We start from the raw sequence: 20,688 nt of genomic DNA, 5'->3' as shown, positions 1-20,688 counted from the left end.
ATACAAGTATTAAATTAGAGTTATTCCTGAGATCGTCGTTGGTGGTCGAAGGGCAAGTATCAATCGATTGGTCAAACGAATATAATCGACTTATCGATTCTTTTTATTATTTTCTCTTTTCGTTGAAATTAATTATTAGATCAATCGATCGTTCGAACGATCGATCGATCGTTAACACGGAGGAAATTATTATTCTAGGTGTTTCTATGTGTGTGTGCGTCCGCGTGTGCGTGTCCTTGCGTGCCTTTTCTTCAACGAACCACAAATAGAATTCTCTTAGCCTATTGGTCCTAGTTTGAAAATGATTTCATTTTATATGTAGATAATATTTCATTGAAATCATCGTATGATTCAGTGTGACATCAATCTTGGTAAACTTGGTAAACATGATTTACACAATATTACTTTCATTGATATTACATTACTCCGTTACTGATGTTTGCATCTTCCTCGTCACCGTGGTTGCCATTCTGGTCTTGAAGGTGTGTGGAAGGTTATGTTTTAGTTTTCTTAAGCGATAAAAAGATTATTAAAAGAGTACTTAATCATTGTAAAAGGGTTACTCTCTTACTCTCTTCCTTTTTCTTTTCTTTATATTTTTTTTTCTTTGGAAGTTAAGAGGGAAAATACTCTTATGCGTTTCACTCCAGTCGCATGATGGTTCTCATCGAGATAGCTTGACGTTGCAATGATATTTATATTTGTATCATTATTTGGAGACTGATAATGATTTATTTAAACGAAAGAAAAAGTCATTCCATTAGAATTGATTAAAAAAAAGAAAAAAGAAATATTTGTATTATGGATTGTAAATAATTTGCGTCTCGTTAAAAATGAGAACCACTAATAGACGCAACAAGTGTCCGACGATGAATGAAGAGTGAGAAAAGCTCCCGGCGGTCAACTTTGATATCTGACGAGTGTGCTTTGAAGGTCGGATGCATTTACGAAGGGCAAAGTGTCTTAACCCCCTCCTCTTCGTTACGAACAAAAAAAGTACGTTTCAACTCGAGCAACTCTGATTTACGCGCGTATTGCATCAAAGATTTCGTACTTTCAACTTAATATCGCTATTAAAATAAACAATCTAATTTTTTAATTAACAAGAAATCCAAATTCCTTAGTATAATAAGAAAAAATGTTTACCCGAAAAGAATTTTATTTATTCGTTATTTTGAAATAAAAATTACATCAAGAAAATAATAATAAATAAATTCTTAATGATTTGTTAATATTTACAGTCAATTATTGAATATAATAATTATTTTTATATTATTACAAGAAAATAAAATGTTCTCTAATGGGAAATATATATAAAATTTACGAAAGAATTTCGTAAAAAAGATAATTATATATAAAAATCCTAAAGAATATTAATAATTATATTAATTGTAATTATTAATTTTGATTTCTATCTAAGTGATACGCAAGTTTTCTAAAATGAAAGTCGATCTATACGTATGTATGCATATATGTATATATGTATTAGTATTGCATGTACCTATGTTTGATAACCGCAATATATATGATATGAAGAATTCAAGAATACTAATTCGAGACTCTCACTAGAGAGAACGTTAGAACCGTTAGTTCATATAATACGATTTCCAACTTTCTATTCTAAAAATTTATGCTTTTGCGAAAATGTATTTAATATATGATTACAACGTACGTTTATGTAAAACATACTTGCCAGGTAATATCGATTTATCTTGATCCGGTTTTACCGACACTTATGTTAGATTGAGAAATAATTGATTAGAATAACAAAACAAAAGGAAATAAAAAAAGATGAAAAATGATCGAATCAAATTCGTAGAAAGTAATATGATAATTAATTAACAGGCGAGATCATTTGAAATCGTTAATGGAAACTAAAGAAATGTGAAAGTAACATAATTGAAATGTAAAGATTAATAATCCAAATCTAAATCGATTTACATAATAAAATAATTATTACCATACACGCACACTAAAAATAAGTATCGCGACATCATAGAATTAATATATAAATATATGATTAATAAGAATATATAGAGAAAAAAAAAAGGAAAAAGAAAACTCCGAATACTCTCGTATTTGATATGTTTAAGTTATAGCAACAACACACTCGTTGAGTAATTTATCGATATTTTTTAACTTCCTTTGGCATAAACGTTTCTACTCACGCGTACGATTATTATTTATCGTAGACATGAAAAAGAGACATTATGCGAATATTATTATTAACATCAAAACACGATACAAACGTGAATGATAATGTTCATTCGCGTGTCCGCCGCGTATGAATATTACTTTTCACAAACAACTAAACTCGATGCTCGAGAACGTTAGAAAATGTAATACCTAATGCAAGAAATATTTCTATAGTCTATCGGAAACATAATACATGCACACACGCATACACACGCAAACAGGAAAGACTATCATTTATATCGATGAGTCGACGATTCTTTGTAAGAACAGCTACTAAACATTGAAATACACTCTAACGATTATCTATTCATTTACATTCGTTATTATCCTACCGACAGTATGATAAGTGTATAAGTGTAAGTTATTTTTATGTTTTTTTCTTTTCAATTGACTATTCGCCTTTAATACAAAAATAAAAACGTTAATAATAATCCCTCAAATTGGTTACTTTTTTGTTTATAGAGTTTCGAAGAGTCCAGGATAATTAAAAAGAGAAGAAATGTTCATCTAGACAAAAAAAAAACGTATCTCGGGAAAATCATCATCGTTTTCGCAAAGAGAAGGAAAAGTTTCTCTTTTTTTTTTTTTTTTTTTTTTTCCGAACGAATGATCACAATTTCTATATCCTTCGTGGAAAAAAATTGTGCAAACTGTCGTGTTTCTTACGAAAATATTTCTTTACTCGAGCAATTGTAATAATAATAATAATTGTAATCATTATCATCATCGCAAAGTTCGAAAGACAAAAGAACGGAAGAGCCTAAGAGAGATACGTATCATCTTCCATACGTAAATCGTTAAGTGAATTTCGATTACCATTTACGAATAAAAATCCTCTTTGCCGATTGGCTGATTTATTTGTCTACTGTTTGACGTAGTAAGAAGAGTATATTGAATGAATTATTAATAAATTCATGTTCACACGAAGGATTCGATTTAGAGATTCGATTTAGAGATTCAATTTAGAGATTCAATTTAGAGATTAAAATTTGGTTGGGGGAAATAAAGTGAAATAAATTCGATGATGTTTTTATTAAACGATCGGACACGATGATCTTCTTATCGATCTGAAAACATTGGAAATAATGAGTACGAAAGAAGAACCGATCGAGCCAAAATGGTACATGAAATTTTTCGAATGTTGGAAAAATCGTAATCGAATTGGTCCGGCTAAGGTCGAATTAACGGATTGTGACTTCTTCATCGTAGGACCACGTAGAACTTTGAGAGTATTAAAGCCAAGTTTAAAGGGCGAATGGTATTACGATAATACTAATGACAATAAATCCGAAACGATAATCAATGATAATTTTTTTGCTCGCTGGTTGAAAAGACCTCATTCTTCTAACAACTGCAGATGTTCATTTCGACAATCGAGCAGATTGAGCACCAACGACGAAGAAATTATCTCGACGGAATTAAATCGTATAAGGAATAGTCTTCACGAAGGTTTAGAAAAATCGGCAAAGGATATCGAAGAACTGGAACAAAGGGTATCGGCCAATCTTCAGAAATTACATATACCCGACGTAAAACACGATAATAATAATGAAAGGAAAACAAAGGACGAAATTGAAGCAGATCCTTCGAGAAGTTTACCCTTAACGCCATCGACGAACGAAGAAATCAAAGATAAAAATAAAATAGTCAAGGATTTGGAAAGGTATATCAACGTTTTGCTCGAAGAAATATTAGACGATACGGTTAAATATGTTGCCAATTTAAATGAAAATGTTTCTAAGATTCAATTTCATGAGGATGAGGAGGAAAGATTGAGAATAGTTCGTCAGGATGAATTGGCATCGAAAAATAATCCCCAAAAAAATGAATTATTCAATGAAATTAATTTTTCCTTTCATACCGACAAGAAGAACATTCGAGGAGGGAATGAAAATACGAGCGTTGAAACAACGGCCTGCGATGGATTTTTAAATCATGCTTTTCTTGGTTCGGCACACGATCCCGATTGTACCGACTATTACATACTTAATTCTAATGAAGTCATTTTAGAACAATTAGATTGTATAGATTCTGGTATAAATAGTGTTGAAACTATTGAATTTCAACCTGATCAAGAACCAAGTCTCGAGCAATCTCTCTTGAGAATAATCGATGAAAAATTAGGTAGAACTCCTTTGAAAAATAGTTTGGAAGATTTGAGAACCAACGACGATGGAAAACCTAACGAATCTTCACAAGAAATTCATCAAAATGATGAAGAAAATAATAAATTAAGTAAGTTAAATGATGTAGTTGTATTGAAGAAAAATGATACAAAGGATGAAGAAATCGTAATGGATATCGGCCAATTGGAGAATTCGATCGAAGATCCGAAGTTTGAAAATGTCCGATTAGAATTAGAAAACGATAATGTGGAAACTTCTGATAAGAAAGATACAACGATGGGAACGAAATTTTGTGCAAGGTTTCGTACGAACATTGAAAGAAGATCTAAACGTAATGACGATAAAAAGATAGAAACGATTAATATTAGAAAAGAAACAACGACGCCTTTGGAGATGGAGGATTATAGAAAAAATTGGCCCAACTTGGACGAATCAACGGTATTGTCCAATTGCGAACAAAATCCGCACGATTTTGTAGTATTTCGAAGAAATTGTAAACCAACGTTGGTCTTTTTACACGGGTTTGGTTCATCGGCAGATATTTTCGAACATCAATTGGAATATTTTTCAGCTATGGGTTATCCTTGCATTGCTCCTGATCTTTTAGGACACGGTATGAGCTCGGCACCTGATCGATCGAAGGATTACCTCTTTAACAAGTTATTGAAAGATCTGGAGATGGTACTACATTATTACGCTTTTAAACCAGGTCAAAAGTGTATCCTGATAGCACATAATTATGGGTAATTAATTCTTATTAACTAATTCTTCTATCCCTATGTATACACATATGTTAGATAATGTCATAATACAGAAGAACATCGTATTGAGAAACTTTCTTTTTTAACGTTCACTTTTTAACCGTTCATGGTTAACCAGGTAATTACTACCTACACGTATGTAACGTTTGAATAATTTTTGCGTGGCCAGTTCGTGGGTTATATTGAAATTAACATTTGATGCAATAAGAAAATATATACGTCTTCTTTTCGTTATTATTATTATTATCATCATCGTCATCTACGTTGCCGCCTGTACTTTTATAGATGCAGTTTTGCAACAGCATTGGCTTGCAAATACGACAGCAATATTCATCAACTTGTTCTAATATCCGGTGGTGGACCAACGCCATTGGCACCGCCTACGAAAGAAGGTGCTGGACGATGCTTTCTAAGAGCTATTTTGTCACCACTTTTGATGTGCGGCCTTCATAGAGATATACTCTATTCTGCAAGAGGTCGTCAACATCCTTATTGTGGTCCTGAACCAGTCGAACAATGGCCATCTCATATGAGATACGTTTTGAATGGGATGGCTTGGCCTGAAGGAGATTACGTTTTCCATAGAAGAATTTTTACACCTTCTCTTCTCATACATGGATTGAAGGATAACAAAGTATCGCTTGTACAAGAGTGTCAAATGGAAAGGGTTAGTTAATTAAAACACATACAAAAATAATACATCTATACTTAACTTCTTTCTTTCATTTCTTCATTTTTTCATTTGTTTGTTTCTTCTTTCAGACTATGGTAAAAGCTTTTCTCGAAGCTATTCCAAGTGCGGGGCACACACCTATGACGGATTGTCCTGATCAACTGAATCATATGATACACTGTTTCATAGATTTGTGGAAGAATAAGAACTGGTAGCAATATTAGTATTTCGATATTGTTCATTCCAGATGAAAAAATGTAATCTCGAATAAGCAATGATCGACACGCCGAAATATCAAGTTCTTTTTACGGGTATTCAAGCTCGTAGTTAGATACAAATTAGATAAATGATATTAATAGTCCTCTTTCTTATTTTTTTGGTTTTCTATTAAATTTTTAAAGTGTACATACATACATACATACATACTTACATCATAGAAAAATTTCGCATACATTATCTCATTTTTATTTGTATTATAGATAACTTAAAATTTGTTTTTTTTAACAAAATCTCATTTCGTATAAAGAGAGGACAGATTTCTGATGCTACTGAAAATCTTTTACTTCAAGCTCTACCTTGTTGATTATACTTTTATTATTACGTTTTATAGAATGATACGATAATAGCGAAATTTGTAAAAAATATCTTCTACACTTGCAGCATAATAACTGTGCCAAAACTTATATATGTTTGTTAAGAGATATTTTTTAAATTTTATTATTTCTTTTTTTTTTTTCTTTTTTTTTTTTTTAGAATCTTTTCATCAACTTCGACAAAGGGTCTCTCTGTCAATAAGCAATATTTAAGATACCGAACGGAGGCTATTATAGATTCGCGGCATAAGTTGTACCAAAGATGTTTTATATTATTATGTTAATTTTCTTTTTATATCTTGTGGCATTTTGGAGTATAACTTATTCGTTTACAATAAAACTGTGAACCAATATGATCCGTTATACTTACACATATTACTTCTTATTTTCTTTTTCTTTTTCTCTTTTTCTTTTTTTTTCCGTAAAACATTTAAGATAATAATGTTATATTCAGTCATGTGAAAGTGTGTAGACTATTGATAGAGATGCGCTAATATCAATGATTAAAAAGCTTCTGATTGAGCGGATTTTCCGGAGACTTCATCCACTCCTTTTTCAAAATCTGTTTCAATTGACTGAGCCTTAAAGTTGGATTTTGTTCCTTAATAATGGGCATCATTTTCTCTTCGAAACTTGCATAAGCAGCTTTCAAACGTTTTTCCGGATGGCGATCAACTTCCGGATCTTTGACGCTATAAAAATGATCAATTATAGTTTATGCGTAGATAAATCTAAATATATGTAGTTTTGTAAATTATGAGTTTCCAATATGCTTACCTTAAAATGGATAAAGCTTCATCTATGCCATGCGCGCTTTCACCTTCAATAACAATCCTATTCAAATTTTCTTCTATCGGTTTCTCTTTCTCTTTCTTTTTCTCAATCTTGGCGGCTTGATTGCGTCTCTCTGTAGCTTCCAATATTTCACACTTTGTAATCTTAGCAATAGGTTGTTTGCCTCCTACTTTAATAGTCGCCATTTCTTGTTCTAATAAAGCTTTAACTTCTGCCTTTTTTTCTAATTGTTGCTGCCTCTTCTTTTCGAGCTCTTCCTACATCCAAATTGACGCAACATTGCATAATTATTATCAACATGTTTAATCATTAATTACATATCTTTTAAATAAACAATAAGTATTGGAAAGAATTTTTTTTAAATCTAGAATATAATACTACCAGGACGCACACACGTACTTGTTTCTGTTTCTTCTTTAATAATTGCTTATCGTCATCTTGCCAAGCTTTCTCTTCAGCTTCCAAAGCTTTCTTTGTATTCTCAGCTTCCTTAGCAGCAGCTTTTCTTTCTCTGGCTGCAACAGCCTTGCTATTCACACCCACAAATTTCTTAGGCATTATGATCTAATATAAAAACAAAGAATCATCATTATTATATTTCAAATTACGCGGTTAAAAATATTCGATCGTTGAGAGGTTGGTAACACGGTAATACGGCAGACACACCAGTCACTAAACTTGTTGAGGTTAAACGACATACAATATCAAAAAACACGATTTAATTAATAACGTATATAATTAAATAATAAATAACCAAATGTCCGAAGATACTTTATCTTTAACTTATCTTAATGTGGAATAAATTAATACGAAACGTTATCATTATTAGAAAAATGTCGAAACAAGGAGGCAAGAAATCTAAAAAATCTTCGAACGTCGTTGTTGATGTAAATAATACGGTAAATCTTTTTTTACGTACCAAATAACGCACGAAAAAAATCAGGATAACTAACTCTGATTAATAATCGATCACCTATTATGACAACAACATAACATTTTCTGATCCACTCGTCTACTTAAGCTATAGTAAACTATTTTTACAGATGGCGCTTGCGAATTTCTTGCTGAATTAAAGCTTTAGTCTGACACACGTTGTAGTTTGTTAATACAATTTAACTTGTGTAAAGAAATGTTTCTTATATATTTCCTACTTTTATTTATTATTTCAACAGATAACCGGACCTGTAACTGTTAGTAAAGATGGAAGTATATTAATTAAAATTCAAGCTAAACCTAGTGCTAAAAATAATGGTATAACAGGTAATAAACTCACACTCAGGTGTTTTATGCGTTTTGATTTTAATTAAACTAAACTATTTGGACATAGATGTTTTCAAAAGAAATTATTTATGTTAATTAATTAATCAAGACACTTGTATCATAACTTTGTTTCTGTACAAAAAAAATAGAAAAAATAAGAAATATTAAATAAAATTCATATTAAGTCATAAAAAGTTAATTCAGATGCATTGCATACTTTCCATGAAGACATCTGGTCTCCATATATTTATCTCCAATATTTATTCATAGAAAACCTACAATCTACTTTTAGTTTTTAATAATATTAATTATATGGAACAGATATTTCAGAAGAAGCTGTAGGCGTTGCAATATCTGCGCCTCCAGTACAAGGCGAAGCAAATACTGAGCTCGTCAAATATTTAGCATCCGTATTAGGTTTAAAAAAATCAGATGTAACATTAGATAGAGTAAGTAATTCGTTTAATATTTCTTGATTATTTCCATGTATACGCATAATTTACTTCATTTGTTCTTTAAGGGATCGAAAGGTAGACAAAAAGTAATCACTGCGACTGGAATTACAGTGGATCAAGCATTGGAAAAATTTAGAAAAGAAATGAATAATTAAATAATTTATAAACACATCCATGTGATATTAATATTTTTTTATTATATTATTCTTCTTTCATCATTTCTATTCTCTTTATAACTCGTATACAACTGTCGTACATACAATATACGACAATCTAAAAATATCTTAATCTTTCTTATTTCATTTTTAAAATGGACGGATTTTGATGTACCTCATACACATATAAATACTATCTAAGTATTTAGAACATTAAAAATGTATTAATATAATAATATATCTTTAGTATAAGTTTTTTTCAATGAAATATTTAATAAAATTAGTCAACTAATTCATTAGAATCTCGAGTATATTCTTAGTAAACATTCAATATATTTGGATCAAGAAATAATTAATTATGCCATAATTTTCAAATCTTTTTAAAAAATAAAATTAAAAAGCAGTGTTATAAGCGTATTTCATCTTCTTTGATTTTTCCGATTTTTATAAATCAGACTTATCGTGTTCTGGTTATTGCACACGTTTTGATGATTTCAAATAGTATAAAACATTAAAAATACATTCATTCATTCTTGTATCTCAAAAGCTTTGTCGTCGAGCCATGGTCTAAAAATAGGTAGAGTGGAAGGGTAATGTGCTCCACGTTTGGAAGGTGCAGTACCTGCTGGTGCTCCTTCCTGTCTTAGCGGATACGTGGCCAGTACGATTGGTATCTGTAGTTTTATCTCCTTATCTAGGCTCTTTGGGCTTATAACGAACTATACAGAAACAAAGAAATATATTACATAAGACATAGAATTAGATATCATTATATTAGAATATATCATTTTATCCAAGTAGCTCGAATACATACATAAACATGATACAGTACGTTGATCAAATGACACCCTCTGAGATTTGTCGGTGGTAAAGGTGGAACGTACATTTGTTCGTTCAGCCATTCTTCACCTTCACCTGGCCGGATTTTTCCTCTCGATACGCTAGCTAGTTCTCGTGTTTCACTAGCCAGCACCTTTCCACGGCATAGATATTGAATCGTTTCCGTTAAGGAAGCTTTCGTTGATTTCATCGTCACCTGATAAATTATATTAACAATTTTGTTAATAAAGTATATAGAAAAATATGAAATCTTTCTTTTTGATTAATCAAGATAATCAGAGTTGTTTTTTTGAATCATGATATTAATGATTATTTCGATCATGGAGAGAGTTCTTTTCATCACGTGCGTGCATTAAAAATAATATAATTTATAATTTTCTTGTTTAATATAGAAAAAAAAGAAATATGAAAAATAAAATACAAGAAATATTGTAATAATTATAAACTAACGTACCTTGCTACGATTATTAACCGTAGCAGAGATGCCGATGCTTTCTCCAGGAACATATCCGCCTCGATCCAAGCTCACTCTGCAAAAGACCGGGCCACCCGACACGCAGGAGACGCCAACCCGTTGTTCTATCTCTTGCCTGGCAGGTTGCTAAACCACACGGAAAGAAGTGTATTAAGTTACTATGACTAGATATTAAGTTACTAACCTAGGGTGTGTGAGATTTCGTAAGTTGGTAACGTTGTAGCGCGTTATGGGCGGTATATTTTGAAAGTTCAACGTGTTGCACAACTAGAAAGAGAAAGAGTTGTTCGATGATCAAACGAGTCAACCGTAACGTGAAATGCATAACAGTAGCAATAATGCGGCTACGTTTCATTCTCAATGTCATGTGCCTACGTAACTATTATCTCACGTTGCTTTTGCTTATGTATCATTGTTATTTGAAACGTAAATGAAGAATATATCGTTCCTCTTTTATATAAGTATAGATGTATGAATTGTATTACATTCTTTTCAATCGAATTTTTATTCAAATGGCCTCTTTAACTCTTTCATTACGATATGCCTTAGCGCGAGTATCGTTTCATCCAAATTTCCTGATAAATACGTATCGTCAAATGATACGATCCATAGGGACCCCCATATAGATGGGTCACCAGTAATGAAAAAGTTAAGCTTTGGAAAATAAAATTTAACGCGACGTGAGATAATAGATTTACAAATAAATTCATAATATATCAATTGGAATTGTTCTTTTAATATAAATGATAGTTTTAGTTTCATTCAAATAAATTTCATTTCCAAAATACCTTTTTGTTCCATTGGAATACGAAAATTTCAATGCATTTTACTCGCTTGCTTTTTTAAATCTTTTCCATAAAAGTCAATGACCGATATTTGAAACCCAGTTTTATTAATTTACGCTTGGAGGATTCGTTTAATCTTAAACACGCGAAAGAAAGCGTATATTTTCATTTTACGAGGTGGTCGACCCTATTTCGAAGGAAAATATTCAAGTTTTTCTTGTCATTAATTTTAAAAACATTAATTATATCATCGTACTTTTATAATAAATAAAAAAAAATAGAAATCGAAGTTTATCTTGAACATTTCGCGTTTAATCTTTTTAAAAGAAAATCTATATATCTGAAAAATAAGATAATTAATTAATGAATTATTTTTAACGAACTAACCGCTAAAATCGGTGGCTCGAGATTCAAATCGATTGGATTCATAACGATGAAAACCTGTTGATTTTTATGCGTCAATCCACCTGGTTCTCGTAGCGCAGCTTTGCAATAATATTGAACCCAACCATGTTTACCTAAGAAAGTTGATGGTAAGCCCAAGGGTAAGCCTAGTTTAAAAGGAAAACTGTGAATCCCTGGTGATAGGAGCGACGGTCCTTCCCCTGAATATAAAACATTCAATTGAACAATTAATAATATATTTTCAATTTTAGAAAGAACAACAAACAACAATAAGAAAAAGTAAACCATCAAAATGTTAAGTATTTTATTGGAAACAATGAAAATTTAATATGGTAGTTGTGTAATTTAATTAATTTTTCAATGAAAAAAAAAAAAAAAACAATTTCCAATAAAATGCCGGCGCATGATTTCATTTCTTTTTCTTGAGCGATTGATAGAAATAAATTAGAATTACCTGGTTCGCCAAGAAGTCTCATTCGAAAATCTATGTAGTTCTCTTTATCGTAGACCCTTTCAGCACGTTGGCTTCTAACGCGAACGACTCCTTCACCAACAACGTGAAAATGCAATCCAGAGACGCTGAAATAACGCAGTAAGTTAGGGAAAGAGAGAGAGAGGGAGAGTGTGTGAGAGTATGTTATTAAGGAACCAAGGTTTTGTATATGTATGGAAGTACATACAATACTTCGTGGAGTTTATTGTATCGTAAATTGCAAAGGAAGCATCTCTTGTACGAACGTTGGCATAATATGCCGCCACCGCCGCCGCCGGTATTCTCTTTTATTTCCTTTTCAGAATATGAGAAATTCCGGAAAAAGCAGGAAAAAAAGATTATTTTTCGTCACACGAAATCAAGTTCAGCACTCATTTCCGTTTCCGTCGTTATTTCGTAATAATTATTATTTTTATCACGCGTTTTAGTAATGTTGTTGGTATACGTTTCACGTAACCGTACCAACACATTTCAATGATTATTATTATTATTATTAAATAAATGATTATGACAGTATGACGTCAATAAATATATGCATGTATGTATTTTTCAACAAATAAATAATATCTGAGTGAGGCGTCACGATCATTTTATATATTGCAAATGTGTGCGCATATACGTGTTGTATTCTTCTTTATTATTACATAATTCAGTTTATTATTAAATAAATGATATCGTAAAGTATAGCGATCGGGCATACATTTTTGGTTAAAAAAGAACCTCCCCTTTTCATGTTTCAATAAAAAGAGACAAAATATTTACGGAATAAATCTAATTAAAATGCCAAGGACATTCTCTCTGTGTCTTTTATACCGTTGTTGTACATGCAAACGTATTGATGGAACACGTGAATGAGTTTTAAAAAAGTTTTGGAAAACGCCAAATGCATTTAAATGCGATAAGAAAGTTACATTATACTTTAACGACAAATTATCAATCAATCGGCTACTTTGTATTTTATTTATATACATAAATGCATAAATATACATACGCGATTTCATAAATATTAATGAAAAAATGCTATCTTTAAAAAGGTATTCATTATTTTTGTTATTAACGCTAGAAATATCGAGAGAGCACGTTTATCGAATAAATTAAAAAACAATATTTAACTTTAATTATATGTGACATCGTAATTAATTGAAAAAGAAATCATTTGAAAAGGATTTCATAATTCTAGTGTTAAAAAGATATGAAATGCGAAGTTGAGAACACGCCATATTGTTTTTCTCCTAGATATTTCGAATTTTTATTATAGAAACAGACTGATACATAATAGAAAGTGAAACGTATATGGAATAACTTACTATGCCTCATCGTCGAGCTCGATGAGCACACGTCCGGACAAGAAATGACCGGGAAAGTATAATAGATTCGTATTGTCGAAGAATATCAAGAACTTGCTCAGTTTACGCGTCATCTTTTCTTCTTATCGAGTTTCCTTTTTCCTTTTATATATATATATATATGTGTATAGAAAAAAAATCAGAAAAAAATAGAGAAAAAGATAGAGAGAAAGAGAGAGAGAGAGAGAGAGAGAGAGAGAGGAATATATATCCTCGAGAGACGAGTTTACGCACAGGTGCTTACGTCACAACTATTTTCACGTTACACCGATCAAGAAGAAACAAACTTCTCTTTGATATCCAACACAATGACGAATAAATGAGAACCACTGAATAGGAATCCTTTGAGCACGCCCATAACCTTGCCCACGTTTTTTTAACTCTTTCTCTTCTTTTTCTTTTTCAATTATTCACACATTATTCTGTTATCTTCGCGTATAAAAAATATTTAACGCAACTGTCTTCAATATGGTCGACATTTTGATGGAACACTTTGTGTTATTCTTTGTCCGTCTTTATCTCTTTCTCTCTTTCTGTTTCTTTTTATCCCAACGCGATAAATGAAAGGAACTTGTATGCAGTTGGACAATCCGTGAGGATATTGAAACACTCCGACCACGAACCCAACTCGTAGCACTCTCGTGAAACACGCAACACGCACTCCTGACCATTCTTGGTACTCACTACTGTGCAGCTCACTTTCGCTCCCTACCTGTTCACGATCTTGCTTTTCAACCAATCAGAGAGACGATCGTTCTCATCGGAACGAATCCAAACACGATCGAGTTTCAACGAATCTAGTTGCATGATTTTAACTTACTCGATGTGCTTCTTTTTTTTATCCATTTTTTTAATCGTCATTTTGTACAATTCATTTTGCGATCGTCTATGTAATTTGTTTCTTCCTTTTCTTTTTTTCGAAAAAAGTTTAAGTAGTATTAGTTTTATTTTAATAATCGATAAATGCATGCATTGGAATGCAATTTTGAAATATGCCGAGTTGTAGCATTGCAATAGTCTCGCATAATTTGTAAATTAAATATACCGCTAGGTACTTTACAGCATTCGATTAAAATTATTCAAAGTTTCATACGCTATTTTATATAATACAAAAATAATTCTATGGGATTCTCGTGTCGAATTATTACATGACACGAAGGAATTTGATATATATATATATATATAAGATGATAAAGAATTTTCAAGTCACACTATGTATCATATATATGAAAGAAGAAAAGTAAAACATGCGTGATAAAGAATCGCGAGAGATAATCAGGACGAGGAGAGGTCGATATTCGTTCCAGAAAACGTGAAGTATACGAAGGAACTGGCGCCCGTCTGGCAATAGTCTACCAGTCTAGCCAATAACAAGGCTTCTAACGAATTATACGGATTAAAAAGATCTTTCCAGGATCCTTACAGGATATTTGTATTTGACAAAATTACATTCTTCAACTGGTTTACATATTTTTCATTTTTTTTGGTTAATACTTGCAAATAATTTTAATTGGTATAAATAAAAAGATAATTAAAAAAGTTATATATATATATATATCAAATGAGATAACTTAAGAACGGTTATTATTATAAATAATTCTTGTTACAAGCATCACGCAGTAGTAATGATATTGTTTTCTTTTAATTAATATAACGCTATTAATAATTTGATTCAAATCCGTTAAATGTAATTTGAGGATTCCATGATTGAATAAATTTAATGTAATAGATCGAGATGATACGGCTCAGAACGCATTATCGATTAATTTGTCGATGTTGCATACTTCCCTTTCATTTCTCTTTACGGAAAAATAATGATTTTTAATTCTTATAAACAAAATATAATATGTTCATTGATTACGTGAATTCTATTTTATAGATAACAAAGATAAACGAATCGTAAAAAAAAATCATTTATCGACAATTTTTAATATCCTCATTTAAAAAACAATTAGAATCATCTTATACTTAGCACAAATAATTAACACTTTCCATAAAATCATCATTAATATTTTCTAATCCACTCAAAACAAATCAAATCGCTCGTCCCCTCAACATGTGCGCAAACAACCAAATGACAAAAAAAAAAAAAGAAGAGCATTTGCAAAAAGGACCGACGACATGTAACACGAAGAAAATGTTAGCCATAATAAAGATGGCGCCACCACAAACGAATATGGGAAAAGCAGGATGAACGCGCATTCACGGTTCCCATCTATCTTATAGAAAAAACGAATAAAAAAAAAAAAAGGAAAGAGAAAGAATTGGAGTGAATAAATGTTGCAGGGGGAGAGAGAGGGGGGGGGTAATAGCCAAAGGAAAAAAAAAACGTAGAAGAAAAGTACCGTAAGCTTATTTCATTTGAAGAAGATTATGACTTTTGAGTAAGCCTGTAGGATAAATCGGTGTGTTTAGGAGTAATAGTGTTAGTAGTAATAATAATAGTAATAGTAGTAGTAGTAATAGTAGTGGTAGAAGAGTATTCGCGCAACGAAGGGCAGGGTCGTCGGCAGAGAGCGTCGTCAGTACGCCCCGTGTCGTCGACGTGAGTCCTTCGTGCTTTCGGGGGTTGCTCGTGAACATTTTCTCTCTCTCTCCCTCTCTCTCTTTCTCTCTGTCCCCCTCTTTCTCTCATCCTCTCTCATTCTCTCATTGTCTACCCCTTCTATTACTCTCTTTCTCACATAGAAACATACGTATGCGTATATGAAAATACACGAAGATATCGAACATATATATGTATACGCATAAAACTGTGAAGGTACTCGTGCCGATGGAATCAACGTACCTTCCCCTCCTGTAAATTGTGTTGGTGAAGCCGATCCTCCTCCATTCTTCGGAGTATAATATATCGAGTAAGATAAAAGTCGAGCAAAGAAAATCATGTGATAAGGAGATAAGCAATGTGTTAATATCAGAGAGAAGAAAAAGTAGTAGTAGTAGTAGTAGTAGTAGTAGTAGTAGTAGTAGTAGTGGTGGTGGTGGAGTTTGTTTGAAGTATCTTTGACGAGGAGTTTTAACAGACATAACAAACCAGTAAAAAGGATAGGTGAGAAGAGGTGATAGTAAGGGGGTAGTAAGTACACGCGAACACTCGCGCGCCGTGGCCATTGACCTTCGAGGACGAATGCAAGGATAGAAAAGGAAAGAGAGAGATAGAGAGAGAGAAAAAAAAGGGAGAACATCTCGAGGAGGATACGGAAGATCGTCGAATATTCGAGGAGGAAAAGAAACTGCTGGAAGAGGAGAGGAAGAAGAAGAGATAAGGGGGGAGGAGGTACGTTAGTTCGCATCTATCGTCGACGTTCGTCGTCATTCGTTGTCGTCGTCGTCGTCGTCGTCGTCGTCGTCGTAGTCGTAGTAGTTTGTCGTCTTCCTGGCAGTCTGACTAATCCTTAGATTTTCTCTGATTATTTCATTTTGTCAAATATCATAGTAAATTGTCTATGTGTTATATTATTATTTCTTATCACGTATATAAATAATAATAATATTTATACAATCGGATAATTAATAATATTTTGTTTTCCTTGTAAATATATATATATATATATATATCTAAATTAATTATGATTGTTATTACATCATTAGGTATATCATAGATGTTAACTGGTGAGTCGATTTGACGAGAAAACGAGGAGGGAAGAAAAGGGGGTAGAGTAGAGTCGCGAAACGGGGAGTGCCGGTAGGAGTAGCCGGTCTACAGGGAAGAGGAAAAAGAGGAAGAAGTGCTGCTGGAAGAGGATAATTCGGAGGGTTGAAAGAAGGCCTGAGAAAGGGAGAAAGAGATAGTACCCGAAGAAGAAGAAAATGGGCTGCAACACGAGCAAGGAAAGCGTCCAGCCGGCTGCTGAAGAAGCAAAAGAGGACGTCAAGAATGGAGGTGAGTTTATCTACTTATTCCCATTTCTTTCTTTCTCCTTTTTGTTTTCTTACTTTTATTTCATTATTTTCCTATCTTTTCATCGAACACGCAAGTTATTCGTTGAGAAGTTTGCGTCTGGCTCGCGTCTGGATTACCACCCACCCCCCTACCCTTTCCTCAATCTCTCCCTCCTTACCCCATCTCTCCCGTCTACTACAATCTTTTTTCTTTCGTTTTTTTTTTCTCTTTTGACTTTAAAAGTACGTCTTGTTTTTTATCATTGAATTATTATTCAATAAGAGAAAAAAGAAAAAAGAAAGAAAGAAAGAAAGAATGAAAAAGAAAAGCAGACGGAGAAATAAAAAGTTTGTATAAATCTACAAGGACGTATCGTTCGATTTCATCGTTTTCGCTTTAATGTATAAGTGTTCTTAGAAATGGCGACTGTAATAGATCGTAATCGAAAGTATCGATTCGATGCTTTGCTTAGTCTTTTTTTTAAAGCTGTTTATCAAAGAATAATATGGTTAATTTGCATATAATAATGTTCCTGGATAGTCAATCGATATTATTCGTACGTGTGTGTGTGTGTGTGTATGCGTGCACGCGTGTATTCGATTTGACGTTAAGTATATAGTCTCGAAATTTGAATAAAAATATATTCGGCAATTATTTTCAACGATATGCGTACATGGACATAAGGGGAACATAATGAAGTAGGATAGGTGATATTAATATACGTTAACTCGAAGGAAAAATATCCGTGGAAGAATGAGAATATGTTAAAGGAGAAAAGTAAGAAGGTCGTACGAAGCAGGAAGAAATTGTTGAGATTGATGACGTATGTATATACATATAGGGTATTTAAAATCAGTGCGTCTTGTTAAAACGGACCTTAGAACTCTGTCGCGTATGGCAGAATGTCGATATATAAACGACGCCACGGTTAACAGTTCGTAGCACGTTCGTCAAGCTTCGTGATCAGCAGGATGCGTTAATTTAACTATGTAATTTTAGACAAAGAGTTACACCCCAACACCTACGTATTACGAATTAAATACTCCAATGAACTTGTAATTGAAAGGTATTATTTCTTTATTTTTCTTTTCTTTTTTTTCTTTTTTACGCGATTCCAATTATTCGTTTGTAATGAGTATGTAGATATAATGTTTTACGTTGATAATATCGTGCAACGTAAAGGATGGTTTAATCATTTTCAAAATCGTGAGAATTAAATTGAGATTTTATTAAACACAAATTTGAATTGATTATATTTCAAAGTATCCTCATAATTATCGAACCACTCTGTATATTTTAAACGTAGGGTTGGGGGTATTTAAATTATCGTTTGAACTCAATATTATTATACAGCAATTATTAATTTTCAATACCTCAACGAGACCGAAATAGTAAAGCTTAAGTTGTTCGAACTAAACTTTGGTATATAATGAATAGCAACGTTTCATTATAAACAGGGGGTGTTACGATAATTTAGAAATATTTTAAAATACGATCGATCAAACTTTTGTTTAACGCATTTACAAATGATCACTCTTATTCGAAATTATTATTAATATTGTTTTTTCTATTTCCAAGTTTTGACTTATTTTGCAGTATTTTACACGGATAATAACAAAAGTTGGGTGGTTTTTTTACGAGCATAGTGAACTACGATGTAAACCAATCTTAATGCGATCATCTCGCGAGATAAATAGCACGGGTGAGCTTTTTTCTACGTGCCTCCTAGGGGCTGATATGCTTTTTTTTCCTATTTCATTTTTTTTCTTCTTTTTTTATTTTCTTTTTATTTTTAAAAGAGAGAAAAACGTTTCGATGACTCATCTCTCCTTCACTCTAGACACGAACACTTTTCTTCTCGATCTATCGATCAGGTAACGAGACGCCCCGTAGAAATATATCGCACAGTTTCAAATTTTCAATCCGACGAATAATTTGGCAAAAAACTTAACGTACGTTTGTGCAAAAGGAATCCGAATATAACGATGACCAAAATACCAAATATATATGCATTAATATAAATGCACCACGAAAATGTATCGACGCGAGAGTAATTGCGTTTGCGATTTTAATACACGCGTGCACTGATTTCAATTACTTATTGACGTTGAAATTGAACGAATACGGTAGCGCAAAAATCCAATGAACGAAAACGTTTCGATCGGATCGAGTGTTTGATTTGATAAACAAAAAAAAAAAAACAAAAAATACCGCAATACATTCAAAAACTTTCAATAAATTCGAATAATAAAATATATTGACATTAATCAAATGAATTAATTATAATTGTAAAGCACGCGATGAGATCCTGAGTGATTTTAAGGATGAATTTTTTCCTCCAAATTTTGTATAATCAATTTGATCTTACAAATATTTTTATTTGGTCGTTTATTCTTGAATTTAATTAATTCCGAATTGCGTGTATAGTACGTACGAGTAAGTCATTGATAAACGTGTATAACAATGAAAGGACATTCCTGCATTCCTTGAGACAGAAAGTTCGCGTGACCATCAAACGTATTCTGACTAAAATAGGTTAATGACCCAATCTTACACTTACATCGACTATATAACATGTGCTTGTTAGAAGCGAACAAGGTGATTGCGGAGACATTTACTCGGTTTAGACATCGTTCTAAGGTACGTCTAGGTGAATTTTCGAACTCGTAAACTTGAACGAATTTTCCTGGCGTTTAAGATCCTAGTCGAATGTATCCAGCGGCACGTAAATAATACCATAGTAAATATCTAAATAGTATATAGATGCATTCACACACACACACACACACACACACACACATATATTGTACATGGTAGATAGAGTGAAACGTTTTTGTGCTGGAATGACTTTTATCCAGGAATTTTCTCGTGGAAATTGTTATCCTAGTGTAGATACATAACGGCGGCATATCGATTTATCGACGTAATCGCACTACACTTCCAGATTGAAAACCGATAGAGACACTTTATTCGATATGCCGAATAGAATAAGGATGTTTCCTTCGAAAATCAAATCCTCCCTTACAAGTCTCTACTCGCAAAGAATAATAATCCTAACGACGTTCGCGCTGATTCAATATTCGAAATCGTATCATTTTCCTTCGATCTAGTGGAAAAGAAGTTTATTTTTCTTTTATGTAAATCGTAACGGATCAGGATCTATAATAGAAAAATATTACAATTTTGTCTTCTTTTGCAATACAATTTTGTAGATAAAACAAAATATAGAAACATTTTTTTACAAATATTATATTAGAAGCATGCAAATGTACGTTAGTAGAATAAAATGAAATCAAATGAAATAATTAATATCTCGTTTCATTTAATTTCTTTTATAAAATAACCGCGCGTGAAACATTAAATGTCTCTTCTATACTCTTTTCAAAGTTTTCACGTATCCTTGAATAAGTAATGATTTCTTGTAAATGCAAGGCTAAGTGTAAGTAA

The 20,688-nt window shown here is 32.3% G+C and overlaps 5 protein-coding genes across 5 annotated transcripts in view; 3 read left to right on the top strand and 2 right to left on the bottom strand.

Moving 5' to 3' along the window:
* Window positions 1-1,383: 1,383 nt before the first annotated feature.
* LOC122517979 lies at window positions 1,384-6,117 on the top strand. Its single transcript, XM_043636616.1, has 4 exons — window positions 1,384-2,552; window positions 2,659-5,065; window positions 5,369-5,750; window positions 5,846-6,117. Exons 2-4 carry the CDS (start codon window positions 3,282-3,284, stop codon window positions 5,969-5,971), a joined length of 2,292 nt encoding a protein of 763 aa, XP_043492551.1. The 5' UTR covers window positions 1,384-2,552; window positions 2,659-3,281; the 3' UTR covers window positions 5,972-6,117.
* A 324-nt stretch (window positions 6,118-6,441) lies between these two features.
* LOC122517977 (coiled-coil domain-containing protein 124) lies at window positions 6,442-8,191 on the bottom strand. Its single transcript, XM_043636614.1, has 4 exons — window positions 8,064-8,191; window positions 7,544-7,708; window positions 7,127-7,401; window positions 6,442-7,041 (listed from the first exon to the last, which is right to left on the bottom strand). Exons 2-4 carry the CDS (start codon window positions 7,700-7,702, stop codon window positions 6,846-6,848), a joined length of 630 nt encoding a protein of 209 aa, XP_043492549.1. The 5' UTR covers window positions 7,703-7,708; window positions 8,064-8,191; the 3' UTR covers window positions 6,442-6,845.
* Window positions 7,529-9,030, top strand: LOC122517978 (UPF0235 protein C15orf40 homolog). Its single transcript, XM_043636615.1, has 4 exons — window positions 7,529-8,043; window positions 8,317-8,404; window positions 8,726-8,853; window positions 8,925-9,030. The coding sequence occupies exons 1-4, from the start codon at window positions 7,936-7,938 to the stop codon at window positions 9,012-9,014; spliced, it is 414 nt and encodes a 137-aa protein (XP_043492550.1). The 5' UTR covers window positions 7,529-7,935; the 3' UTR covers window positions 9,015-9,030.
* A 4-nt stretch (window positions 9,031-9,034) lies between these two features.
* Window positions 9,035-13,460, bottom strand: LOC122517976 (arrestin domain-containing protein 4). Its single transcript, XM_043636613.1, has 6 exons — window positions 13,320-13,460; window positions 11,974-12,098; window positions 11,502-11,719; window positions 10,309-10,455; window positions 9,829-10,050; window positions 9,035-9,733 (listed from the first exon to the last, which is right to left on the bottom strand). Exons 1-6 carry the CDS (start codon window positions 13,430-13,432, stop codon window positions 9,542-9,544), a joined length of 1,017 nt encoding a protein of 338 aa, XP_043492548.1. The 5' UTR covers window positions 13,433-13,460; the 3' UTR covers window positions 9,035-9,541.
* A 3,497-nt stretch (window positions 13,461-16,957) lies between these two features.
* The window catches only part of LOC122517975 (neuromodulin), a 39,748-nt gene continuing 36,017 nt past the window's right edge, over window positions 16,958-20,688 (top strand). Inside the window, exon 1 of the mRNA XM_043636612.1 lies at window positions 16,958-17,241. The gene's annotated coding sequence lies outside the window, so the exon portion shown is untranslated. The remainder of the gene's footprint in view (window positions 17,242-20,688) is intronic.

Source organism: Polistes fuscatus, unplaced genomic scaffold (assembly GCF_010416935.1).
Source record: "Polistes fuscatus isolate 324 unplaced genomic scaffold, CU_Pfus_HIC Scaffold22, whole genome shotgun sequence".
Taxonomy (NCBI): Eukaryota; Metazoa; Arthropoda; class Insecta; order Hymenoptera; family Vespidae; genus Polistes; species Polistes fuscatus.
This window is presented reverse-complemented; position numbering and strand designations above follow the sequence as displayed.